At 42.6% G+C, this 24714-nt stretch overlaps 1 protein-coding gene across 4 annotated transcripts in view; it reads right to left on the bottom strand.

The window, feature by feature from the left end:
* The window catches only part of DOCK5 (dedicator of cytokinesis 5), a 112262-nt gene that overhangs the window by 45186 nt on the left and 42362 nt on the right, over positions 1–24714 (bottom strand). For all 4 annotated transcript variants that reach the window (XM_040651614.2, XM_046903398.1, XM_417678.7 and 1 more), the window contains 9 exons: positions 13733–13816; positions 8549–8589; positions 7526–7581; positions 6611–6707; positions 3150–3298; positions 2132–2267; positions 1825–1982; positions 1084–1165; positions 656–785 (listed from right to left, as the gene is read on the bottom strand). In XM_040651614.2, coding sequence (XP_040507548.1) covers positions 656–785; positions 1084–1165; positions 1825–1982; positions 2132–2267; positions 3150–3298; positions 6611–6707; positions 7526–7581; positions 8549–8589; positions 13733–13742 — 859 coding nt within the window. In that variant the 5' untranslated portion in view covers positions 13743–13816. The remainder of the gene's footprint in view (positions 1–655; positions 786–1083; positions 1166–1824; positions 1983–2131; positions 2268–3149; positions 3299–6610; positions 6708–7525; positions 7582–8548; positions 8590–13732; positions 13817–24714) is intronic.

The following is a 24714-nucleotide window of genomic DNA, read 5'->3' on the forward strand; positions in this document are numbered from 1 at the left end:
ATAGCTGCTTGTTTTGGTCCAATGCCACTCATGACAGCAATGCAGAAGGCCACTCTCATCATTCTACATTTTTAACAGGCATATTTTTATTGATGCTTAAGTCAGCACACGGGAGTGAATGTGAATATTCTCTATGATAAAAAAAAAACAACCACCACAGGTGGGATTCAGGCATTTCAAGGCAAAAAAAAAAAACCCTCCAAACATTGAGGTTTCAAATGCTGATTATTTTGAGATTGTTTTCCCCACAGCTCTCAAGCAAGGCTCTTCACAAGCGATCACAGTAACTGAACAGGAACTGGACGTCTCATTCACCAAAGCTCCTTTGCAAAAATCCATCTTTATCCTATTAGTTGTGAGGAGCAAATCCCTCTTTTTCAAAGATCTGAGAAGTCCACTGTACTGACAGCAGTATGTTATCTATTTAGATGGAGACAAACAAAAAAGCAAGCACTGACAGTATGCCACCTTCATGTATGTGAAGACTAGGAGATCTCAAAGGAGAATCAAACAGCACAGCATCATAACCTCCATCCTCAAGAGATGCTGACATGAAGGGGTTAGCAGACTTTGCTGGCATACAGCCTATGTTTTCTAATTCACCCTCCCAACCACTGGACCGTGCTCCTCTCTCCTGTGTCTGAATTTGCCATACCTGCCACACCAAAGGGTCTCCGGAGTCCACACGTGTGTTTCTTCCCATCTTTCAGCTCCATATGCCCCACTCTCACAATCTGACACACCAAGCTGATTTTCGGCCTTATCAAATCCGAACTACTTAAATCCTGCAAGTTATTTACAATAAAGTTACATCAATGTGTTTTATAAATGGGGGAGAAGAAGACAGAGAGCAAAAGGCTTTTTGTTTTGTCAGACTGTACACATTTAAAAGGAAATCTACTCTTAAAAATATATTTTCCAGGAGCATTCCTCTGAGGCCTCTCATGAGACATTAAGTGCCCATAAAACCAACCTAAATTGCCACTTCCACTAGAAGCAGAGAGGCAAGAAAGGGCAAGAATCCCAAACCCCAATGTCTGCAGCATGGGGAAGAATCTCCAGGATGTAAATACAACAACTTACAGTAAAGACTGCTTGAAGGTTATTTAGCTTCTCAATTTCCTTAGGCATCCCATTACTGCCCCAACGAACAAGGTAATTTTCACTGCAAATGAAGCACACAAAGCAAAAATCAACATCTGACACTCCTATTATCCAAGAGTATTTTGATCTTTTAGGAGGATTTGAAAAGCTCTGCCAAAATATTCTATGCCAGAATGATTCTGAAGAGGCTGATTTCACTGAAGGCAGAAGGCAGGCATAGGGGGAATGGGTATTCCCAGTTAGTTTCTCTTGTAAATGACTGCACGTCCACACCCGATAACTTCAGTGATGGAGACAGACGGTGCCTGACACCTAAACAACTCCTTATTCTTCGTATCTTCCTGACTGGTACAAGATAGCCAGCTTTTAAGTGTGAACTTGCACTAATTTGACAGAAAACAACATGTGTATACATCATTAAAAGGAAAGCAATGAATCAAATGCCTCAAATCAGTGAAAACAATAGGAAAATTAAAGAAGAGACCATCTGGGATTTCACTACTGTATCATAGAAACACCCAGCTTTAAGAAGCAGAGTGCAAGTGCTCATGATCTTCACTTCTTAGCTGAAATTAAATAACCCCCCTTCCAAATCACTACTGGAGCAGCAACCAACAGAACTGAAAACACTTCTTTGCTGACTCTTGCTTTCTAACTTGCATTGGCTTCTTCAGAACATCTAAATTGCTCATGCATATACAAAGAACCCCAGCACTCTACCTGATGAATTTGGAGAGGTCAGGGTCATAGAGGCTCATTAACAGCTCTGCATCTTCTCCAATATTACAGACGAAATTCTTGAAGTTTACATAGAGGCTGTATGTGTGTGTTGTGTTAAATACTGGCTGCCCTCGGAGTTCCAAATTCTGTTGCAGGGACTGCAAAGAAGAAAAACAGTACTCCTATTAAAGACAACATAAAACATTTAGGTCTGCTGCCAAAGTAGCATGATATCCCTAAGAAGAATGTACAAATACAGCAGGTACTAGTTCTTTGAGGAGGGTAAAGCCAGCAGCAAGAGATGTACCTTTTCTTCCTGGATTCTTTCATCAATCCTTTTGGATGCAGTTTCATGGGCCTTGAAAAGAGAGATTGTGCTGGTTTCATCTGGGTCCAAGATGTTCCCATTGTCATCTCGTACAACCAGGTCCAAACCCAGGATCCTGAGCAGCATGCAAATCAGAGTACAAAAGCAGCAACACAATATGTAAGAAGCAAAGGTGACTGAGAGAGCACAAATGACAGATCGAGCTGTGGGCTGCTCCAGGCAGCCAATATTCATTGACACTATTCCTTCTAATAATCACATTAATGGTTTTCCAACCCAGAAACAGAGCTTCCTCATCCCTCATTACCCAGTTTTCTCATTAAAGGGAAAAATAATTAGCCATGTAGATGACATCTAAGCTAAGATGACATCTTCCTTGTTCTCACTTAAATGTATTTAATATAAAATGGTAGGTATTTCTACGAAGCTCATGGGTTGTGGCTAATTATTATTCTTCGCCATAAGCTTTCTTCTTAATTGACTTATTTGACCTGAATCAAGACTGACAGGTAGATAAATGAGTATTGGAGACAATCCCTATTCTGTATAAACCAATGAAAGATACAGTTTTGGTGGCCTATAGGATTGTATTACTCAGTTGCTGATAAAGCAGTTTAGTTCACAACCAGCATCCAAATCCTGGCTCCAGTCAGCCAGGCACAAATTGTGCTCCATGGGAAATGCAAGCATGTGCCAGCATTTCTGCAGAATTAAGACAGGTAAGCTTTGCTGCCAAATTTAAAGAGAACGCTGGCATATGAAAAACCAACTGCCAAATGCCCACCTGTCAGATTAGTCACGTTCTGATGGGAACAGAAAGCTGTAATCACCTCCTTTCCAAGGCAAAACATAAAGCCTGATTCAGTGTTCCTCTTGTGTGCTTCTTTACATCATTTTGCATTAATAGCCACTTACATCCATCCTCAAAACACAGTTCCAGAGCCTGCAGTGGGATCTGGGATGCTCCCCTGCCCTCTGCATGTAGTTTGGAGTTTACCTGTTGCCATAGTCAATTTTAGCAGTGACTTTCTTCTTGAGTTCAGCCAGCTCATCTTTGGGAAGAGTCCCAGATAGTATCTGTGATCTCCACTCTATCAGGCTGTAAGTCAGCTGTTGGACATGACGAAACTGCGTTGTTTTGTTATCCTACAGGAAGAAAAGGGACCATTTCAAGCTAATAATAACCTGAAAATTATGACCCCAGGTAACTTCCTGAGATGTACTCATCTGAATCCACCATACAAGTTGCATTTAATTAAAAATATCTGAGAAAAAGGCATCATGTAACACAACAGGATTAAACCATGGGGAAAACTCTCCAGCACTTTGCACTGCCAAGATTTAAGTGCCTCAAGATTTGGGTTCTGTCACTCTCAGAAAGCGTGACATTGCCTGACATTTTTTATGCATGCCTACCATTTGTTTCACCTATTCAGATATTAAGACTCTTTACCTGTAGAAGTCTAACAGTGACACCAAAACATAAATAGTGATGACACTGAAGCCCACATAAGCTTTGTCCTCACACCTTCTACAGCCTAAAGAACAATTCAATCCAGTTATTATGCATAAAAAACGAACAGCAACAAAATGCAGCAGTATTTGAGACACGCTGCCAGAATCCATACAATATTTCAAGGTTCATCTCGTACCTTACACTAACCACATGTGGATTGCTGTGCCCATGCCTGACCTCCAGACAAGAGTCTCATGGAAACCAGAGTAGCTCTGTCGAAACACAATAATCTCCCTGACTGGAGCCTATCAGCAAATAAGGGTGAAGATTATCTGCTCTTCAGAGCACTTGTTTTTGTTTGCATTTGCACAGAACTCGGTGTAATGCAGTCTTGAATCACACAATGCTTTTAAGCACTAGCAAAGGCAGAATGGCAACAGAGGTTTCTGGAAGTTCTACAATTGGTCAAACAGTGGCTGCTCAGAACCCACCAAGCCAGAGATATCCAAATAATGCAATAAGGCCATGTGACTGAAGGAGGCTCCCCAGATACCACCATCTGCCCAATCCTACCCAGTATCCATTTGACTTTGCCATTCATCCTTTGTTATCAGTGCAGCATCTGTAATCATAAAGTGTCTAAAAGGACATCGAAACCTGCGTTATTAAGTTTCCTTCTCCCATTTCTACTGTCATCACATTTGATTAATGAAAATATTTTTTATGCTATTAACTGGTTCCATGCTCTTAAGAATTAGCTACCCCACTGGCACACCTCCTTCATTGAGCTTCAGATTCCAAGGCTGACAGTGTAATTACAAAGTGGATAGTGATGTGATAACCGTATTTGCAGCAGAACATGCCCAGCTAAGTAATTAAGCTTTCCAAAGCGTCAGCTATCAGACAGAAGAAGGAAGTCAGGCCTTGTCCTCACTCGCCACCACTCAGTTAGCTGAGCACTACAACAATTCTGACCCACATCGAGCATCAAGGGCAGCTCATTTTCAGAAGGAAAGTGCCACAAATCAACTTACATCAGCTCTGGTCTACTGGGACAAAGTTTATGGTTATGCAGCTCCAAAGTGGTTGTTAAGAGTGGGGCTTTTTTCTACCAACAGCTAGTGGGAACTGGCCAATTGTGTGCTGCTGGGACAGTCACTAGCAGCTGACTAATGGCAGTGTGTGGTATCAGAGCCGTTAATGTTTAACTATGAGCCCCAACAGCTCACACACACCTGACAGAGGCTCACTGAAGTTACTGCCCCGTTCTGTAAAGACAAGGAAAGATGAAACAACACAAAGTTTCCCCACTCAGAACATAAACCCAAAGGGAGCTACAAACTGGGAGCCATCTTCCATTGGAGTTGGGTGAAGGTGAAGATGCTGGGGGGGAGCTGGGTTAGCCTACAGTTGATAAAGGGAAGATACAGCAGGTGTATTTAGGAAACAAAGAATAAAAGTGCACTGTTAACTTGCAGCCAAAGTCACCTAAAGAGATGGCATCTTGGGTGAGCTTTAAGAGAAATTCAGAGTAGGCCTCAATTTGGCATTTAGCTTAACCTGAGTTATCTCCCTGGCTGTTTACATTTGTTAACTGCTATTAACCAGACCAAGCTAAAAGCTCCCACCCATTTCTGTATTTATTTGCAATAGAGATATTCCTAATGGTACAACATCTGCAGAAAAACAAAGAAATTAAAGGGAAATTAAGCGCTGCCAAATAAAGAAATCCTCTGTATTTCCTTTCTCTCCTCAAATATCCCCTTCCTCCTTCAGTGGTGTCCTGTTTTTCTGTTCTTCTTTCTTTTAATACATATTGCAAGGGAAAATAAAATAAATCCATTTCAAACCACAACATTTTCCGAGGCTATTTTAAGACTTTTGTTGGTTAAGCACAGGAACGTGAAAGATTTCTGCTCTTAGGAAAAATAGATTCCGAAACAAGAAATGCATTAAAAAAAACACAACCCTCTAAATAAAGCCAGGATCAAAAGTCTGTTTTCATATAGTAATAATGTCACATACACTTTCTCATTAAATTAAGAGGGTGGAACGAATTTTTGTGGTTTCATAGCCCACAAACAAAGTGTAATTGCGGCCCTCTAACATTTTCAATAGGAAAGACTGTTCTGGATACACTGAATGGTTAGAGCTAATTTAAAGTAATTCTCTCATCTTAATTAGTGTCTCAGAGCACATAGTACGATGCAGGCTGAACTCATTACTGACCAAAGAAAAATTGTTTGACTCTTCTTAGTACGCCTTAATAATCACCTTTGACAGACAGCAAGTCATTGTGAACATCAGCTGTGTTCCTCTGTGCAAGAATTTCACCTATCTTAACAAAACTACCAAATCCATGCATTACCTTGGCCTGACTTTTCCATAATAATTTTATCACGTGGCCAGGCCACTAAACAGCTCACCACCATAGCTCACTTCTCATCCCTTGACTTTTTGACCCATAGGCACTCCATGGCAAGGATGAGCCATTCCATTCAGTATTTACACTATATCTAGAAAAACAGAGTTTCTACTCGTTAAACGTTGTTAAAACAACATGATGGTTTCTCACCCAACTTCACTGAGACATTCTGCTCTCATACAGAACAATGCAAGGCAGGAACCTTTATTCAGGTAGTGAACTGTGACTCACATACACAATCCCAACCAGCTGACACAGTGCTGAGTGTGACTTGTGCCGGGTCAGTGCTGAGAGTCAAGTCTTCATCAGTGCTGCATCATCACCCCATTATTTATGTACAGTGAACGCTTTGTAGCATGGATTAAAGCTCCATTCCCTCTGTGCTCGTAGATCTTGTCTAGAGGAGGGCTGAACATTTTCAGCCTTTCTTAAGAGCAGAGATGGACACACAAGTTCCAGCTGCACAGACGGAAATAAGAGCCTTTAAAAGACTTGTAAGCTGTCTGCATCTCAACCTGAATGGAGCAGCCCCTCTTCCACTTCCTCCACCAAATACCAGCCACTGAAACAGACTTACCACATATAACTTGTGCCAGATAACTGCCCACTCCCTCAGGGTGGAAGTAAGTTCTTGCCCAAGTGGCAATTCACCCGGAATCACTGTTTCATGTTGTCTAAAGATGGAGAAAACAGAAAAAGGGTGTTATAATTAAGATCCGTACCCAGCCATAAAACATCCTTCAGTGGTAAACACATAAGTAGAGAAGCAGCCTAGATTTCCATACAATTTACTCATGATGCCACAGTTTCTACATTGTTCAACTGCTTCTCATTGGTTCATCATTATCCACTTTTAACACAAAAATGATTCCAATTTCTTTCTGTCTTGTTATGCTCAATGGATTCATTCCAGCAACTCAGTGCTAAATGGACAGAAGTTCTCAGCAATCCCTGCCTCCAATGGTAACTTGGCCACATTTACTTAAGGAAAAAAGACAGTACTTTCTAAAATCTCTTCCTATTGCAACTGCTGTTTTCCTCACACTGTAATGATCACAGAATCCATTGTAAGAATCAAATGAGGAGTCACTTCCTACAATGCTTTCCAAGACAGGAAGGAATCCACACTCCTGCTGGCTCCTTGGCTGTGAGCAGGAACACGTTATGATTTGCAAGAGTCCCCAGAGGGCCTCAGTGTAACTTGTCTGTCCTGTCTTGCTACTAACTTGTCTAACAGACCTCCTTTATTTTTGCAAACAGTATTCTCTTGCCTCTCTGCCCACAGTTGTTTTGGGATGTACCCTGCTCTGAAAAAAAAAAAGTTATGCAGCTCCAGAAGCCTAGCACAAGAAGTCTAGCAACAACACTCAAGACAACGACGACTGGAGTTTCTGTTTTCTTTTTAAATGTATTGTTTTAAAACTACAATAAAATGAAATGGTATCCCTTTGGTTCTGCTCTCATTGGCACGTCTCAAGAAGCTCCAACCTACCCGCGGTCCTTCACGGTTGCCTCTTTTAAATGGATATACGTTTCTGGGAAAATGCCCTAAAAATAAATAAATAGAATAAGTAAAAGAAACCAACAGATCACACTCCAACATATGACATAAGCTCATTCAACATAAAAGCAGGGGAAGGGGGTATGAGCACAAGCAGCAGAGCAGTAACCATGATATCTACTGTTTACCCACAACAGAAAGGTGTTAGGTCAGACAGGGCATCACAGGAGAACTCTGTCAGTGTTTAAGCCTTGTATTTGATGTTAGCTCCCCAGCTAATTTGTTGCTTCACTGTATTGATACTTATCTTCCTGTGCAAAACACTGTGAGGTCTTGCAGACTATCAGTTGTACCCTATGTGCTTGCTACAGAACACTGCGGGAGTGGACTTGTGGTTCCCTAGGAAAGCTCACAGCACATGACAGCATTTGTAGGAATTCACCAGTCCCAAGCTGTAACAGAAATGACCCTTCTAAGAGCATTCATTCCCCTTTGGGGCTGAAAAATGGAGACTGTGAAGGATGTCACCACACGTGAGGTGGCAGGACTCCTATGGGAAAACAGATTCCATGCACTGTTCAGGCCGATTTTGCAAACCTCAAGCAGTCTGGTTGAGATCCACAGGTGTATTATTTTTGGAATATTTTCTAAGTCAAATCAAAATCCTAATCTCACCATCATATAGTTAACCAGATCATACAGTTAATGCTGGATGTGTTAATGTTCAAGACTGTAAAAATAAAGCAATATGCTAGTATACGCAGATATACAACACTGAACTTCCCTACTTCAAACCACATTATGCATGCCTACATTGGGGAAGTACTCCATTAATAGGTCTGAAATGTTCACCTCAAGGGCATTTACTTCTACTGCAGAGGAAAAGGGGATATTGATCAGGAGATGTGAATACTATTACAACAGAAATATAGCAGCAGCACAGCCGATCACAGCACTGGATGGGGTCTGGTGAGGTGCAAAATTAATATCAGTCACTGAGAAGTGAGGTCATACCTTCTTTGATTTATTGCGGAGCGTGTATCCTCGGTACCAGCCTGTCAAAGAGAAACAAAAACAGTCTTTTCCTACCTGTAGCAGTTAAGCATACATTGTCATTCTCACTGCAATCCTGCAGCATTAATCTCTTGATCTTGTTCACTTGAGATCTGCTAATGAGCAGACACTGCTGTTGTGTGTAGGAAGCTTGGTCCATAGACAGAAGGCTGCACCAACTGACATCCTCTATTTGAGTTACGCTGATTGGGCTGAACACAACATCAGGCCACCCTGTGCTATAGATTTTAGGAGTGGCAATCCTTGTTCTGCAAAGCTTATAGATTCCCAACACAGAATTACTGCTTGCAGCATCTGACAGATGAGCACAGGGGCAAATACAGCTATGGACAGACAGCTCCCAGTTGAAGCATGTATGCAGCAGAGTCACAAGCACAACTCCATCACCTGTCAAGTTTTCTTCCTAATGAAGGACATTTTCACCCAAATCATCACCACACAGATGTAAGCGAGCTTCATGTTCTATAGGTTCTTTAGACTGGGTCACAGAACAAGGTCTTTCATCAAAGGGAGACTTGAAAGAACATTCTATTAGATAAGCTGCTTCCAGAGGTACATCATTTGCCTCTTCAGCATTAGACCAGTTTGATTTCAAGGTCACTGAAATGCAAGTGTGTGATAGAACTGCTGTATTTCCTTCTCTTGCCCTCCAGCAAGCCTTGCTTTATGAGCAGACAGAAGAGAAGTGTGGCTGTGGGAAGTCACTTCCACTCTTCTTCCACCCTCACTTTTGTCATTTGCCTTGGCTACGTCAGAGCTGCATATGATCAAGCACTCCTGCCATTGGTGGATGCCTCTTGGGCTATCTCCAACAGGCAGACTGAAGGTGATTGGAAACTGAAGTTAATGCACTGGAAATAAGAGCACTAAACATCTCTGAAGAAGAATCTACTCTGTTTGAAAAGCTGATGTGCAGACAGAACGTGCCCTGTACTGTTCCAGTACAGGATGCAAACCTGCACTCTGAAAGTCAAGACACTCAGCAACCCCAAGCCTGTTAGCCATGCTCTTGGTGCACCCCTTTTTGATTCCTCTGAATGCAGGTAGAGCCTTAGGAAACTGAAAACACCAGTCCTACCCCTCGGAAAACATGATGGTTACAGATCATAGTGTTCAGAGCTATCTGAAGTGATAGAGTGATAGACAACATCACCTATCCATGATGATTTCCATCAGCCAACTGGCATAGGGAACATCAAAAAGGCAAGGGGATTTAAAAGGCAAAGAAGATGCCTTTAAAATATATATACATTTATTTAAGCAAAGAAGGTTCCATTTAGAGTCATGGATCCAAGAGTTCTCACCCATGAAGTAGCATTTAAGGGGTTTTCTGTTTGTTTTCTTGCTTGTTTTGATGTTAAAGACATACATTTGGCCCCTTCCTCTAGCAGTAATAAGGTCAATCAGCTTGATTACACAATCCCCAATATTCCCATATAAATGGGGAGGAAAGAAGAAATTCCATTCCTTCCACAGGATGAAGGTAATACACTGATCATGGACCAATAGATAAGGTACTGGATTAGGGATGAGGAGATTTATGCTCTATTTTTATCTATGTGGCAGTTACTTGAAAGGTCTAGTACAACTTCTTTAGGGTGTAATACAAAGCCCAGGGAATTTAACCCCTTTTACCAGTGATTTCAATTCCAATTGACATCGTTTCTCAGCCCTTTCACATCACAGCTTCCTCATTTGAAATGGCCTCCTGGCATTAACTATATTCCTGTAAAACATTTAGCAATCATTGCATAAACAGCACATCATATATCATCATGCAGAACTCCTTCAAGCAAGCATGTAATGCATTTTTTCCTGCAGTTCTGCTCAGTTTTCAATAACCTTATCCTTCATTTTAAGAAGAACAGAAGCTTTTGGCAGTGACTTTTAAAGAGAAATACCTGCCTATACCTGCAGAGGAATGACAGACTATCATTGAGTTCCTCCTGCCTACATTCTCCAAGCAGGTGAGCAAAATGGAGACTGACTTTTGAGCTGAAGATGGCATTGCAAATTTCAGCTACTGCAACACTCTCTTAAGCCAGAGTAATTAAGAAAGTAAGGATAGGTGACTGACTCTTGTAAATAAATGCCATAAAGACACGGTAAGTAATCAAACAAACACAGGACCTTTCACTTTTTTATGCAACATGTAAAGAAAATAAATTCAGAAAGGATGAACAAAAGTATTCAACTTTTCAAATCACCGTTGTTTAGACAACTGCAGGTTATAGCAGTGATGCCCCAGATCATATATCTCAAAACCACCGCAAACACAGCTGAATGGTACTGAAATAAAATAAGGGATTGCTTCGTTTGCTGACTGCAGTCAGAGGAACAAAGACCAAAACCAGGAACACATTCAATGCAAACTTATTTGCATCAGGGAGAAGAAGCTGGTTTGAATCACAGCATGCGAGCACACATTTCCTTCTATCCATGATGTGGCTATTTCCCACTGCTTGCAAAAACGTAAGAATACATATTGCAGATTAGGGAAAATTTAACCCTGATCAGAAATGTACCCTCCACAGCTCACCACCACTCGAGGGTGGACTTCCAGAGAAAGTGAAGTCTGCAATGAAGAAGTCTTCAAAGCTCTGAAGGCAGCAAGTTTCCTTCTCCTCCTGGATTCTGCAGCAGGAGCCCAATCTTGCAATACTTAGCAAACAATAGGATAAGTGGTATTTATCTTATTGTCAAGAGGAAGGAGTCATTTTGTACGAAGATCTCTTGCCCTCCTGCAACCAGACAGCTATCCAGGGAAAGAAGGAAAAACATCACAGTTTTACTTGGCACAGAGGTCTGCACCATGAACTACACCCATGACTTTAATTCACTTTATTGCTCTTAGCTTCTCACCCAGCTCCTCCAGCAGCCTAGCTGCAGCACTGTTATGTCTTGAACCTGTTTGGTCAGCAGGGAGTCAGATAACATTTGCTAACACAAAACTGAGCGTGAGCCTCAACCCTGCAGCCTCGCTATTAGGAACAAACTCTGTACTTCTTAAATCCAATTCTTCAAGGCCAGAGGCAGCCAAAACCCCAGATGCAGAAGATACAGAGCTCTCAAGTCAAAGCTGTTTCATGCTCAGCCAGCCTTCAGTGAACACAGAAACATTCTGACTTCAAGCAGGAGGAAAAATGGAAGAATTTTCTAGACAACAGAGCAGGAAGGGAACTGTAGTACAACAGCCCTCTGCTAACTCACAAAGATGCTCCTGTGCAGTCTGACCCAGGGAACAATAGGAAGGAGTAAGATTTTCCAAGTCACTGCTACCATTACACAAGAGCCTTTGGACAACCCTGACCCACTTAATTCCCTGCAGAACGCTCCAAGAGCTGCACGGATGACTTACACCTGAAAGAAGAACTGAGTGAGGCATCCCTGAGCCTTTCTTGCAAAGCCAACACATTGATTAAAGGGAACTTTATTTTAATTGAGACTTGTGTATCCAGATAAGAACGGCAATTACAGAAACAAAAACCCACTTTTATTACACTGGAGCTGTTTCCAAGTAGGTATCGTTAACCTAAGAAGAAATAGGGAAGTATCCTTTTAAGAACACTAATTCTTAAAAACACAACCTACAAATATCTGGAAACAAAGCAAAAGAGACAGTAAGTCAGAAGAGTTTCCTCCCAAGCAGACTTCATGCTCAGTTTTTAAGATGAATTATATCTATGGGAGATCAGACTAGTCCCAGAGCAGAGCCACCATCGCAGAGACAATCTATACTTTTTCCATTGAGTTCACAAACGTGTGGCTTGAATTTTTGGCTCACGTTTCCAGGAAAAGAACTCAGTAGTTCTGCAGGAATTTCTAAGTCCTCAGCCACAAGCCAGGATGCCACACTGATGGCTCAGCATATGAAAACAACCCCAACGCATTTACTTTCCCCAGCGATTTACAAATCAGTCCTCTCAGGCTGAAGTTTCAAAGTGGGACATTTCAGGTAAAAAAGGGATGCATTCATTTCCTATTCTTGAACATCACTCCTGTCGAACAGCTTATTACAGACCAAGCAATAGGATCAAGCAACAGCCTTCCTATAAAAAACAAAGGAATAAAATACTCCAACATTTTGGATCATGCAAGACGCATCCTTTTCACTACAGCAGTTTCTACTGACAAAAGCAGCTCCTAAGTTAGTTTTATTAAGCACTATATCCACCTCCAGCCCCAGACACACTCCCCACTTTAACCCTTATCAGTCTAAATACTAAAATAGTCTGCTGTGCCACAGAGGAACTGGCTGGCCATTTCCAGTGTCACAAAGAGAAACTGAAAGAGAACAAACTGCTCAACGAGCAGCTTGTCATAGCATTGATACTGAAGAAATTTTGTACAAAGAGTCTCTTCCAAACTGATGCTGCTTGTGAAAATGAGCACATTTTTATTTTGGAAGGAGCATTTAGGCTTTGGGGAGTGCAGACACAACATTCCAAATGAAGTAGGTACTAGATCGTTCTTTAATTAAATGGCTTTGTTCCATTCTTTCATCTACCACCTCCTCTGTCTCAGATCAAAGAACTAATTGGGGTTAAAAGCTACTTATTTTTTTCTTGTTTCAGCTGGATTGGTTCATCACGTGACAAGGCACTGGGCCTCGCAAAAGGAGGAGCTAAGATAAACAGGTGTGGTGTAAAACCAGGAACAAACAGCCAGAAGGGAAAGCATTTCCTTCTCCAACAGTGCTGCCCTGAGCAGCTGGTGAAATCTTACCTTGACGAACCTCTACCAGCAACAGCAGAGATGTGTATTTTTAATAAGTGTATGCAGCAAGCATTACACAGCAAGCTTTGTGCACGGAAGATATATCAGAAGTTCAAAACCTTGATCTGAAGTTTGCACTTTAGAAATGCTGAATTGTTATATTTTGTTTCAACAACACAAAGGGTGGTGATGCACTGGAACAGGTTGCCAAGGAGGTTGTGGATGCTCCATCCCCGGAGGCATTCAAGGCCAGGCTGGATGTGGCTCTGGGCAACCTGGTCTGGTGGTTGGCGACCCTGCACATAGCAGGGGGTTGGAAGGAGATGATCATTGTGGTCCTTTTCAACCCAGGCCATCCTATGATTCTATGAACTACTGCAAAGTAGCGGGGAGTGATTCACAACCTACCTTCATACATCTCCAAAATGTGAACAGTGTCGCCGACCTGCAGGGAGAGCTCCACATCTTGGACAGCATCGTAATTGTAGATTGCTAGAAAGGAAGAAGATGGGAGAGAGTTGAAAAACACATCAGGAAACCTTGAGGTAATCAGATTCTGAGATCTTGTATCTTATCAGCTGTCAAAGGCAGGACAGGATTTTGGAGAGGTACTATAAAGTTAGGGAGCTATCCTGTATCCATGGTACACTGGAGGAGTGTGCAGTGTATCTATGTCCAGGTTTTATCATTGGTTCCTGCAAGCTTCAGAAACTTCTCACCAGCCCAAGTCAGTCTTTTACCTGTAGGAATAAAGGCCCATGACACCCACCCAAAGGTCACTATTACCCCACGCAGAGGCTTTGCATCAATTAGATAATTGTCATTTTTTACTAGCATTTCACAGGGCTAACTATGACACAGCACTCATGAGCATAGGTAAAACACTATAAATATTCTGTCACATGCATAAGTGGCACTGTGCTGTATCAAACACTTCAGGCTGTTTGCTACGAATGGGTCTTCCCAGACAAGAACCCATCTCAGCATGAAAACTTGAGATTCTCTGCAAATTTAATCCCCACCAAAGATAAAGCTGATCTGAACGCTTATCGGATTTCCAGCAGGAAGAGGATTAAGCCCAGAAGCCCATGCTTCTGAACCGCCTTGTCTCTGGAACTTTCCTTGCACCAGGCAAAGCAGAGCCATCCTCAGAGCTTCCTGAAGGCCTGACAAGGCAAGAAAGCTGAAGCTGAATTTGTTTTCCAATAATACAAGTAAAAAGGTGCATAAAGCAGCAAGGAAAACGCTTTGCTGTGGTTGAATGAATGGATAAATCAACTCACATTAGACCACTCCTTTAACATAATGAGATTATCTCACGTATTCAGTTAAAACAGTGGTGTGTAAGAACAGATGCTAAAATCCACATCTTAAATGTAGCAATAGAGCCTTCTCAAATGCACTGTATTTACATCTCTAACTGCCTCTAGAAAGCTTTATCCCAAGAAACAACATGAGTGGAGCATGCACAGTGCTTATTTTTAACAAGGCAAATCCATCAGGCAAACTTTTTCAGAGGACCGTGGATAAATTTGTCTGCCTGCAGAGGGTCTGTATGAGAAGAACACTCTCTGAAAATTAAACACAAGAACTTGGGCTCCTAAGTCAGGAAGTTCACATCAAGTGCCTATCAGTCCCATTAAGATGAGGTGCATTGCTCCCTGGCCAGGATCCAGCACAAACAAACGACTGTGGCTCACCACACCGGAAATTATCTCACATATGCTAACTTTCTTTAATGTACCGTAGCTATAAATAATCCAGGCGAGGCTGGCAGGCTGTGAGAATCCCCTACAGGAGCTGAAATAAATGCTGATCGCAAACAGTCATTCATACACTACAAGGGCAGTGTGTGCTCATGATGGCCCTGACTCACGTTGGCCATACCCTCCAGTGCCTGCAGAGATCCACATGGCGTATGTATGATGTGCAACGTGCAATCTATGACACAGTCATCCAGAAGGTTACGGGTGTGTTACTGGACTTTTGCTCCTACAGCATTAACTACTTCAACATCCAAGTTTCCCCTCCCTCCCCACAGCAGAGCTGTGAGCCAAGACAATCAGAACGGAGTGCTGAGCTGCATATTCAGTTCAGACACTGAAAGGCTCCATAAAAGGCCCGAAAGTAGAAACTTCCATCAATATTTTTGCAGAAAAACCTGTTTAATGTTGAAGGGCAAAGCCAAACACAAACATACGCAGGAGGAGTTCAGAGTATTCCACTGAGCTCTAGCATGTATTGACAGATGCTGAGGTCATAAATTAATTGGAGAGAAGAACCGGTTAACGTTGAATGCAACTCAGTTAAAAAGAAACCATCCTGCTAGATGCAGCAAATAATTCTGCAAGGATTTGCAGATGTCAGCTTAAAAGTGCAGCGCCCAGCCCAAAGGAGAGCAAACTCCCTGCAGCTCTGCCTCCTGCTGCAGTAACCCTGCCAAATCACTCCTGCTAAGCAGGGCTGGATGGGACAGCTCCAAATCTCCCCCATGTGCAGCAGGAAGCAGCGTGCATCAATAAAACCATTCGGGCTTCCTAGATGGGGATGCTGCAGTGCTCAGGAGGTGTCGTTCCCCAGATGGAGTCCAAGCATCAAAGCCTATGGACAGACAATGACAATGCTACAGCACTGGCAGAGTTAGAACATTTAAACCACAGCACCTCAGCCAATTTACAACTCAACTGACTGCATTCTGTCCTCTGAAGTTTCCTCCTGTGGTTACAACCAGGCTGTCTCGCTTTCTGCCTTTAAATGCTGTTTGGAATTCTGATTTCATGGCTGTGCTCCGCTTTTTAGGAATGCACACATGCTTATACATACAGGGATTCCCACGCGGGATTTCTAGATGTCTTGGGTTTTCTGGGGACAAACAGACATTATATAAATGCAAGTCTGTATTTTTCCATACAGTGCCGCTTCAGCTCTGGACAAAAGCAGTCTGAGCAGCAGCAAGTGCCCAGCAGAAAGGTGGGTGGGCATCAGACCAGCCTTTCTTTGGGGAGCACAGACAGTTAATTCAAAAGCCAAGAGCACAAGAGAGGGAGAAGCAACACAGCTCCCTTCACCTCGGATAACACAACAGCCACAGGAGGAAGAGCCACTGCAGCTCCTTCTCTCCCCCTGCTTCCCATGAAAGATTTCCCATCCCAACACACAGCATTTATAAGCCAAATGAACACGCTTTCACCACTGTACATCAAAGAAAAGCAAGACTTGTAGCATCTCCCTTTGCTAGATCGAATTAAACAAGAATAGAGGGCCAGTGTACATAAAAACTCCTACCCAACAGTTATGTGCAAGGTTATAAAAGACAAATTGTTGGCATATTTTCCCTGGGAGTTTTGCTGTTTGCAACTGATGCTTCCTGCTGCTTCAAGCCAACCCCTCTGGAACAGTCCATCCGCAGCTATTTGAACTGGTTAGCCTCTTCTTCATCGTGTGTTTTTAATCTGACCCCTTTTCAACTTGAAAGAGAAAGGAAGCAGCACACAACAAACATTGTCATAGCATGAAAAAATAGAAATCCTGCATAGAAAAACCTGACAGTGCAGCAAGAAGGGAAGAAATAAGGGAGTCCTGCCCCAGAATTTGTAGGAATAGCGGAACATGAGTCTTTTCCCTTCAAGCTAAACTTGCTGAGATTTTGTCCTTTGAAATTCACTTCAGAACAGTAATTGTTCCTTTTATTATCCTGGAAGAAAAGCAGCATTGAAGTCTTAAATTTATTCTGAAGAAAGAGACAGAGAAAGAAATGATGATCTAGGTAAGAGATATTGGGTTGGTTTTAATGATCACATTCTTCGTGCTACAGGCAACGTATGGCTTTATTTCATTCTCGTGAAGGAGTTTGTTTAGCAGAAAGTAAGTTTAAGAACTGTTCTCTTCAGCTGTGTGTTCAGCCCTTGCACTGCACTGACAGGGAAGGGCAGAGCAGCAAACGCTGGCATTGGTTTGAAGAGGGCAGCTGATAACTTTATGGTCGGTGACAGCAGCCAGAGTTATGTAGGGGAAGATAAGGAGAAGCAATTTTCATGCTTGAGGGCAGAAGGCAAATCCCCAAAACAGAGCTCAGCCAGTATTGTGCAACTGGGAGAGAGGGCTGGATGTTGGGACACGCTGCTCGGTGCAGGAACATCACCCAGCAGTCATCACCAGCAACAAGGGCTGCCTGGAGCAAAGGAAACCTCAGAGGCAGCCAGGGCTTTCCAGCATTGCCAGGGCCCCACCTGAAGGCCAGCAGTGAGTTTCTGAAGGCACAGAGTTTGATAGGGGCCAGCACAGCTTTGGGTTAGGATGGGAAGAGCAGGTTTGGTTATGTCACTCCCTCTGATTGTACAAAGGCACCGTATTAATCACAGCACATTCCTGAACAGTAAGAAGCCTCAGTGTCATGCATGGGGTGGAAAACCAGGCAAAGCACAATTACTCCCATAGTTTTGGCAAATATTTCAGTGCAACAGTGTCAGGCTCACTCCCTTCAGCCCCTATCACCAACATCCATTTGGAGGAAGGTGGCAATGCAGCCAGTTCCAGTGCTACAGACATACGTGGCCTCATTTGAAGAGCCGTGTCTTGCAGATAGTAACACCAGCACACATCAGGTAGTTGGAAACATAGAATGGCTTGGGTTGGAAGGGACCCCAAGGATCATCAAGTTTCAATCCTCTGCCACAGGCAGGGCCACCAACCTCCAGATCTGCTACCAGCCCCGGCTGCCCAGGGCTCCATCCAACCTGGGCTTGAACACCCCCAGGGATGGGTAACAATTGTTCTTTTTTATGTGCAAAGAAACCAAGGACAGAGAAAACCCAACAGCATACGCAATTAATCTGAAGATAGCAATTAAAGATGAAAAGCAACTATTAATTCCTCGACCCTTTTTAATCTTAAGACCATAACTCACTTGCAGGAATCTTCTAAAGGGGAAGCTTAGCTACAGCATCTGAAACTAAAATGAAGGAGGCAGAAACTGTTGCATAGTATTTTGTGTGTAATTCAAAGTAGAGTAACTTGCTTAAACGCATTTGAAATGTGGATTACTGGCCTGGAAAACACAAACCACTACAAGATCCGTTATCTCTTACTTGGCTCAAAATAACCACCCCTCCACCCATTACAAAGACACGATAACAGCTTCCAAATGCCACTTCTCTGAAGCCTGCCCTCACCACTATCTGATAGCAGAGGCTGTGCCTTGCTTCCTCTGAACAAAGACTCACATTCAGCGCTGGAGCAATAACCAGACTTCATCTCATTACATCTTTCAACAGAGGAGTCAAAAACTACTGTATGGAAGCAGAAGTATGTGCTTTTATGCTGCACCAACCCTGTGTTAAGAAGCAGCATTTAGGCTGGACAAGCCCATTTGGAGAAGCCTGGTATGCTGTCCGTTGCCAAGATATATCCAAAAAAACAGTGGCTTTATTTAAAAACAAGGAACTGCCCAAGGAATTAATTCTTATTGGGAACAAAGGCTTTTTGATGTCGGAGCAAAAACTTTCTTGTAACTACCCAGGAATTTGTGTCTGAAGAATTGAAAATAGCATAATTAAGATTTATATGTCAGCTTGAAAAAAAAAAAAAAAAAACCAACAAGATGTGGTTCAACACTGAGAGGCACACATATTGTTATGCAAAAAATGACTGCTCCTAAATTGCTCGACACTGACATTCAGTCTCCATTCTGCAAAGTTCTGAGTGAATGCTTTGCACTTTGGATGCAAACAACTCCCAGTAATGGCATTATTTGGATAGGAATGCTCTTGTTATCAGCCACCATTAGGCTTCAGAGTAAACCATCTCATGAGCTAGAGGTGGGCTTCCAACATGCTGCACACTTATTGTTTCAAGGTTGACTTCACGCACGTGAATACATTTGGAAGGATTTTTACTCGTTCATTCTGAGTTAGCTTAAAGATGAGCACTAAAAGTCAGCTGAGAAATTAGTTGACAGCACAGGAGAACATGGCATGACCTAAGCTGAATTCTGCGTTTGTTTCTCTATTATTTCCTTTCTTTTGAGAACTGTAAGATCGCAAGAGGATTCACATGGTCCTCAACACGCTTCTAACACTCAGAATTCCATCCTAAGACTGTCAGAAACCAAATCCAAAAAACGATGGTAGCTGCTCACCTGCCAAGCTCAGGAAAATGCCATTCTAGATGCACAATTGATAAAAAGCATGCTAAAACTAATAATCTAAGGCTTAGCAGAGTCTTCCCTGCACAAACAGTCTCATTGCCAGATTGGGACTGGGGAAGATTTTCTCCTTCAGTCACACCATCATCAACATTGGGATATTCCCTTCTTTCCCCACCGCAGCCTGTGGATCAGATGCCAGGATCAATGGTTTAATCTCTTAAAAGTCTGCCTTGCAGAAACCCAACTTAACAACCTCAGCCCATGGGAATAGGAATGGCTTCACAAGCATTACACCAGCGTTCCAGCAGGATTATCTAATGGCCTCTTACAGCTTTCAACTTCACCGACTAAAACCACACTCCATACCACAACAATACTCTGCAGCAAGTGGCAGATCCAAAGACAAATTAGCCCATGGATTTTAATTAGAGCTTCTTAGTAGCTTCAGATCAGACAAACTGAGATAATTCAGAACCGCTGAAGCAAAAGACATACAAACATAAAGAAAGAAGAAATAACCTCCACCTTTCTGTGTCTACAGAATTCCCATTACTCATCTTCTCTTCAATTATTTATAGTAAATTGTTTAAACCACAGTAGCTGCCTGAAAATAAAGGAGATTCTGTTCTTGTGGTACATCTATACTGCAACCAAGGACAGATATACATCCAAAACATAATGCTTATTTGGATACCAAGCAATAGTGTCATCTCAGCATAAGCTGTTTTGCTTCTCTGTAAGCATGGTGGGGTAGAGCTAGCCCACTGCAGCTGCTTCTGTGACCTGACTCACACAAATACCCCCAGCTATACTGAACAGAATTCAGAGTCAGTTTTCAGATGATCAGTGACTTTTCTGGGCTTACTTTTCTATCACCGGCTAGGAGAGAGACTACAAAGCATGGGTTAGAGCATTATGGAGTGCTGGATCAGTGCGGGCAGATGTAACACTGCAATAGCATGTCTGCATCCATTGGAATGAGCACATGCAGGAGTAGCCAACCTGGCACTCACATCCAAGTGCACAAAGATGACAATGCAGCTTGTTGGGTCTAGCAGGTGTTCCATGACTCTGTAGTTCAAAATCCAGCTGCCAGAAGTTCTTGCTCTTTCATCAAGCCAGCTAACCTTCAGTTAACAAGGGAAAAAAGAAGCCAGTGACACCAAAATGCCATTTTAATCTGAGTGGTACTCAGTTTTGAAAGGTGCAACAACAGCTGCCAATGTTGTAATTACTGCTGCACTACAGAGAAATCTCAGATCCCAGTGCTATCAAAGCTGCACCTTCCACCAGCTCTCACTTCACAGCACGCATCTACCTGGTGTGTTAATTACTTCCTCCCTTTACCAAGATACACATTCAACTGTTTTTGTGGCAGCGAGCTTCCCAAGATGCAGGATGCAAGACAAGACTGCTCCTTTTCATCTACTGGTGAGGTGCAGGAACCAGACACCAAAGGATAGGTGCCCTATAGATCTTACAGTGTTAAAGAGTGCTCAACATTATTCTAAGGTGCACATCTTCCAAGCCCTGCAGGTTTATTTCACTTCTTTGAAATCTGAGCCATAGGACCTGCCTTGAAAGATCCCCAAAATGTATCAAATCATAGTCTTGTACTTTGGAGCAATCATTATAACCCTGCTTCATCTCTTAGGTGACCACAGAAATCAAGACTTTTGTCACTGGCTTGAACTGCACCAGTCTGGTTTACATTCAACTTAGCCTATGGGTGTCACAAGAGTTCAATAAAACCAGAATTGTTACACATCTTCTCTGTACTTTCTATTTTGGAGTGACTTGGAAGAGAAGAGGCACCTCAGCACTGAGGATTAACTGCAAAACAGGGGGTTTGTACCAACAGCCTTCTGATTGTTGTGATACCTGCATTCCAGTTTTGATGACTGCACATACCTGGAAGGTTTTAAACCCTCAGATTTTGAATGTTTCAATTTTTATGGTCTATGAATAAAGCAGATGCTCATTTACAATCACATGCAACTGCAAATGAATTTTACTAAATCTGTCTGTAATAACCCTTCCTTTTCCCTTCAATCCTTCCACTTTGCAACTTCCATTCAGACAAAGAAATGAGAGGAGTAACTTCTGAAACAAACTTTTCAAGCAGATGTGTAGAAACAAAAGCAAAAACCCAACACCAAAGCCATCCCTTGATAAATGGGACCACTCAGCTAATTCCTAACTTGAAAGCATGAGGCACTTTCAAAAGAATTAAGTGAATTTGCCACTGGCTTTAAATTACTGTCCTAGATCTTAGTGGGCAAAACATCAAAGGAAAGAAAAAGAGAACTTGGAAATACTACTGTACAGAATGGAGTGTTGATATCTAATGAGTTTTCACTGTATGCATAACTTCCAGAGGGAGAGAGGACAGAGATGAGAGGAGGTCTAATGAGTAAAACACTTCAGAGTGGAGTCCAAGTGTGCCTACAGGCTCATCTTCACCATAAAGTTCACCTGAGTTAAAACTTCAGCATTGCATCTTGCTGGCATCACACCTACACAAAGCAACTCCGAACTGAAGCTGAGAGACCCATGGGGAGAATAAAGCTAAGGGATTCCATTCCACCAGCTGCAAACCCAACTCACCAGGAAGACAGACACAAATTTGTGTATGAGTGTTCCCAGGCCACCGATAATTTCCCCTTCCCATCCATGAGCTCAGAAAGAGACAGACGAGCTCTGCCACAATTTGCATGAGCCGAATTCATAGCACGGCTTGGCCTTCTCTATTTCAAGAAAGAGGATATGCTGCCAAAAGCCCCTCTACTGCCAGCAGACAGCACCTCTGTGTAAACTCCCTTGAGCTAAGTCATGCTGGCAGGGCTAACACAAGCAGTGTTTCTAATAGGGATAACCATTGGGATTTCAGTTGGCCTCTGTACCTTCAGCACTTCCCATTCCACGTGGATCATCCTCTCAGCATGGATGCCTGTGGTTTCATTGATTCACATCTACACAACGACCCAGGGCCCACGCAGGGAACTGACGTGGCATGGTGAGATACACAGCTCCTCATTGCCAGAGACCTTCCATCCCAAGCATTTTCATCTTGCCACACGTCTCAGGTAACGAGCAAAGGGAAAATAGAGGCATAAGGGTGAAATGAGGAACAGGAAGATTTGGCTGGGAACTGAGGGGTTTACACTGGAAGAAAAAGAAGAAACCAAAACAATAGCACACTTGGATATTGATTCCTTTCAAAAAGTCTAAAGCACTGGAACAGGTTGCCCAAGAGGGCTGTGGATGCCCCATCCCTGGAGGCATTCAAGACCAGGCTGGACGTGGCTCTGGGCAGCCTGGTCTGGTGGTTGGCGACCCTGCCCACAGCAGGGGGTTGGAACTGGATGAGCATTGTGGTCCTTTTCAACCCAGGCCATTCTATGATTCTGTGATTCTATGAAAAAAGAACGAAGAATAAACTTCTCCCAACTTTCCTGTAAGCAGATCAGCCATAATTGCACTGCACAAGTTTCAAGGAGATAAACAGTTTGGAATCAGGTACCATGTACAACAGCCTTCCATTCATTTTCTTATTTTATTCCTGTACATTAAGCTCCATCTCTATGCAGCCTGAAGCTCCCATTACAGAGCTCTGAGAATTTAAGTGCCGCAAGAATAAGGCCTTATTCCTTCTCTAGCCTCTTCTTAATGCAAGCTAATTACTGGTATAAAGAATAAACAAACAAAAAACACTCTTTCCAAGCAAACTGGCCACTGTTTATGACATTCTGAAACCATATTACAACTATATAGCTGAAGCTGAACTGTTTTATCACTGAGGAGGATTAAAGTACCAGGCTTCCCAAGAGCATGGAATAATTACTACTTCTACTGGATCTCAGTGAACATTTTGGACAGATTCAGCACTTTCCAAACCGACATCCATTTTTATTGCAGCAACACCTCCAAAAACTTGAGTGGAAGAAGTGGCTAAAGACTCTCCGTGGAACAATCACAACTTGTTTGAGATCCATCCTGACAATGTGCCAGACACCTATCCAACAGGTTCAAGAGGCTGCCAGAAAAAGTCATCCTTTAAACAGCATTCCCCCCTCTACTCCTGGGAGATCCTTCTAGGAGGTACAGTCTGTACTGTACCAAAAAGACATTTATTATCATTTAGGCTTGAAAAACTGCATTTGCAACTGACCCAACGAGCACTCTTAACTTCTTCAGTCTTTGAAGCCAACTATGAACTGTCCGCCTAGCAAGCTGTCCAGCAATTCCTATTTATGTTTTCCAGTTCTATTAGCACAGTTTTCCTGGCAAGTGCACCAAAATTAATTACATTATTTTAGGCATTCTACAATAAAGGAGATGCAGTGGATGTGAAAGCACAGCTCTCATGTGGTAGCGAGGGGGATAAATGCGTTCATGACTTCGGGTTTACATTTGGCCATGTTTGCATCTAACCACGGTAGCATACACAGGATCCTTCCCCAGAAAGGACTAACTCAAAGGAATGTCCTATCAGTCAAGCTAAGTGCAAGTTAATTGGCAACAGAGAAGCTGATTTAAATCAAAGGAGCTTTGGCAAACTTCTGCTGCACATCCTTCAGCTTTCAAATGACAAGGGAAGACTATTTTTCCTTTATTCCTTCTTGATTGATAAGCTGTTGATTGAAATTTTTCCCATTTGTGAGTTTGTCTTAACTTTTTTTTTTTTAATTGCTTTAGTTCCTAACTGCAAGGTTGGATGTGGTTCTGGGCAGCCTGGTCTGGTCGTTGGAGACCCTGCACATAGCAGGGGGTTGAAATGAGATGATCATTGTGGCCCTTTGCAACCAACATGTTAAGATGAACAGACCCTGAAAGTCAAGGCTTGTAGTCATGTTTTAAGCTGGATATCAAAGAAGTGAAGCACCCCAAAGTCACAAGGTGCTTGCAGAAATACTACATCTACTTTTCAAAGCGAGAACAAGGCAAGGAACGGCTACAAGTCTTGTTCTTGTCAGCAGTGCCTTTGAAGTCCATGTGATTAGTTTCACAGGGAACTAATTAGGAAACAGTAATCACCGAAAGCAAGAGAAGACAGACTCAGGCTAACATGGATTAACAAAAAAGGGGAATGACTCTGGAAGCAAGAAGTCATACAGTCAACTCAGGCACCAAATACAATTCAGGCACAGCAGATAAATTGAGAAACTAAACTGAAAGAATCCATTCTTCTACACATGGCTGAGCTGTTCTGTTGGGGTAACTCAGAATTTCTACCAAGTTGGAG

Source organism: Gallus gallus, chromosome 22 (assembly GCF_016699485.2).
Source record: "Gallus gallus isolate bGalGal1 chromosome 22, bGalGal1.mat.broiler.GRCg7b, whole genome shotgun sequence".
Lineage (NCBI taxonomy): Eukaryota > Metazoa > Chordata > Aves > Galliformes > Phasianidae > Gallus > Gallus gallus.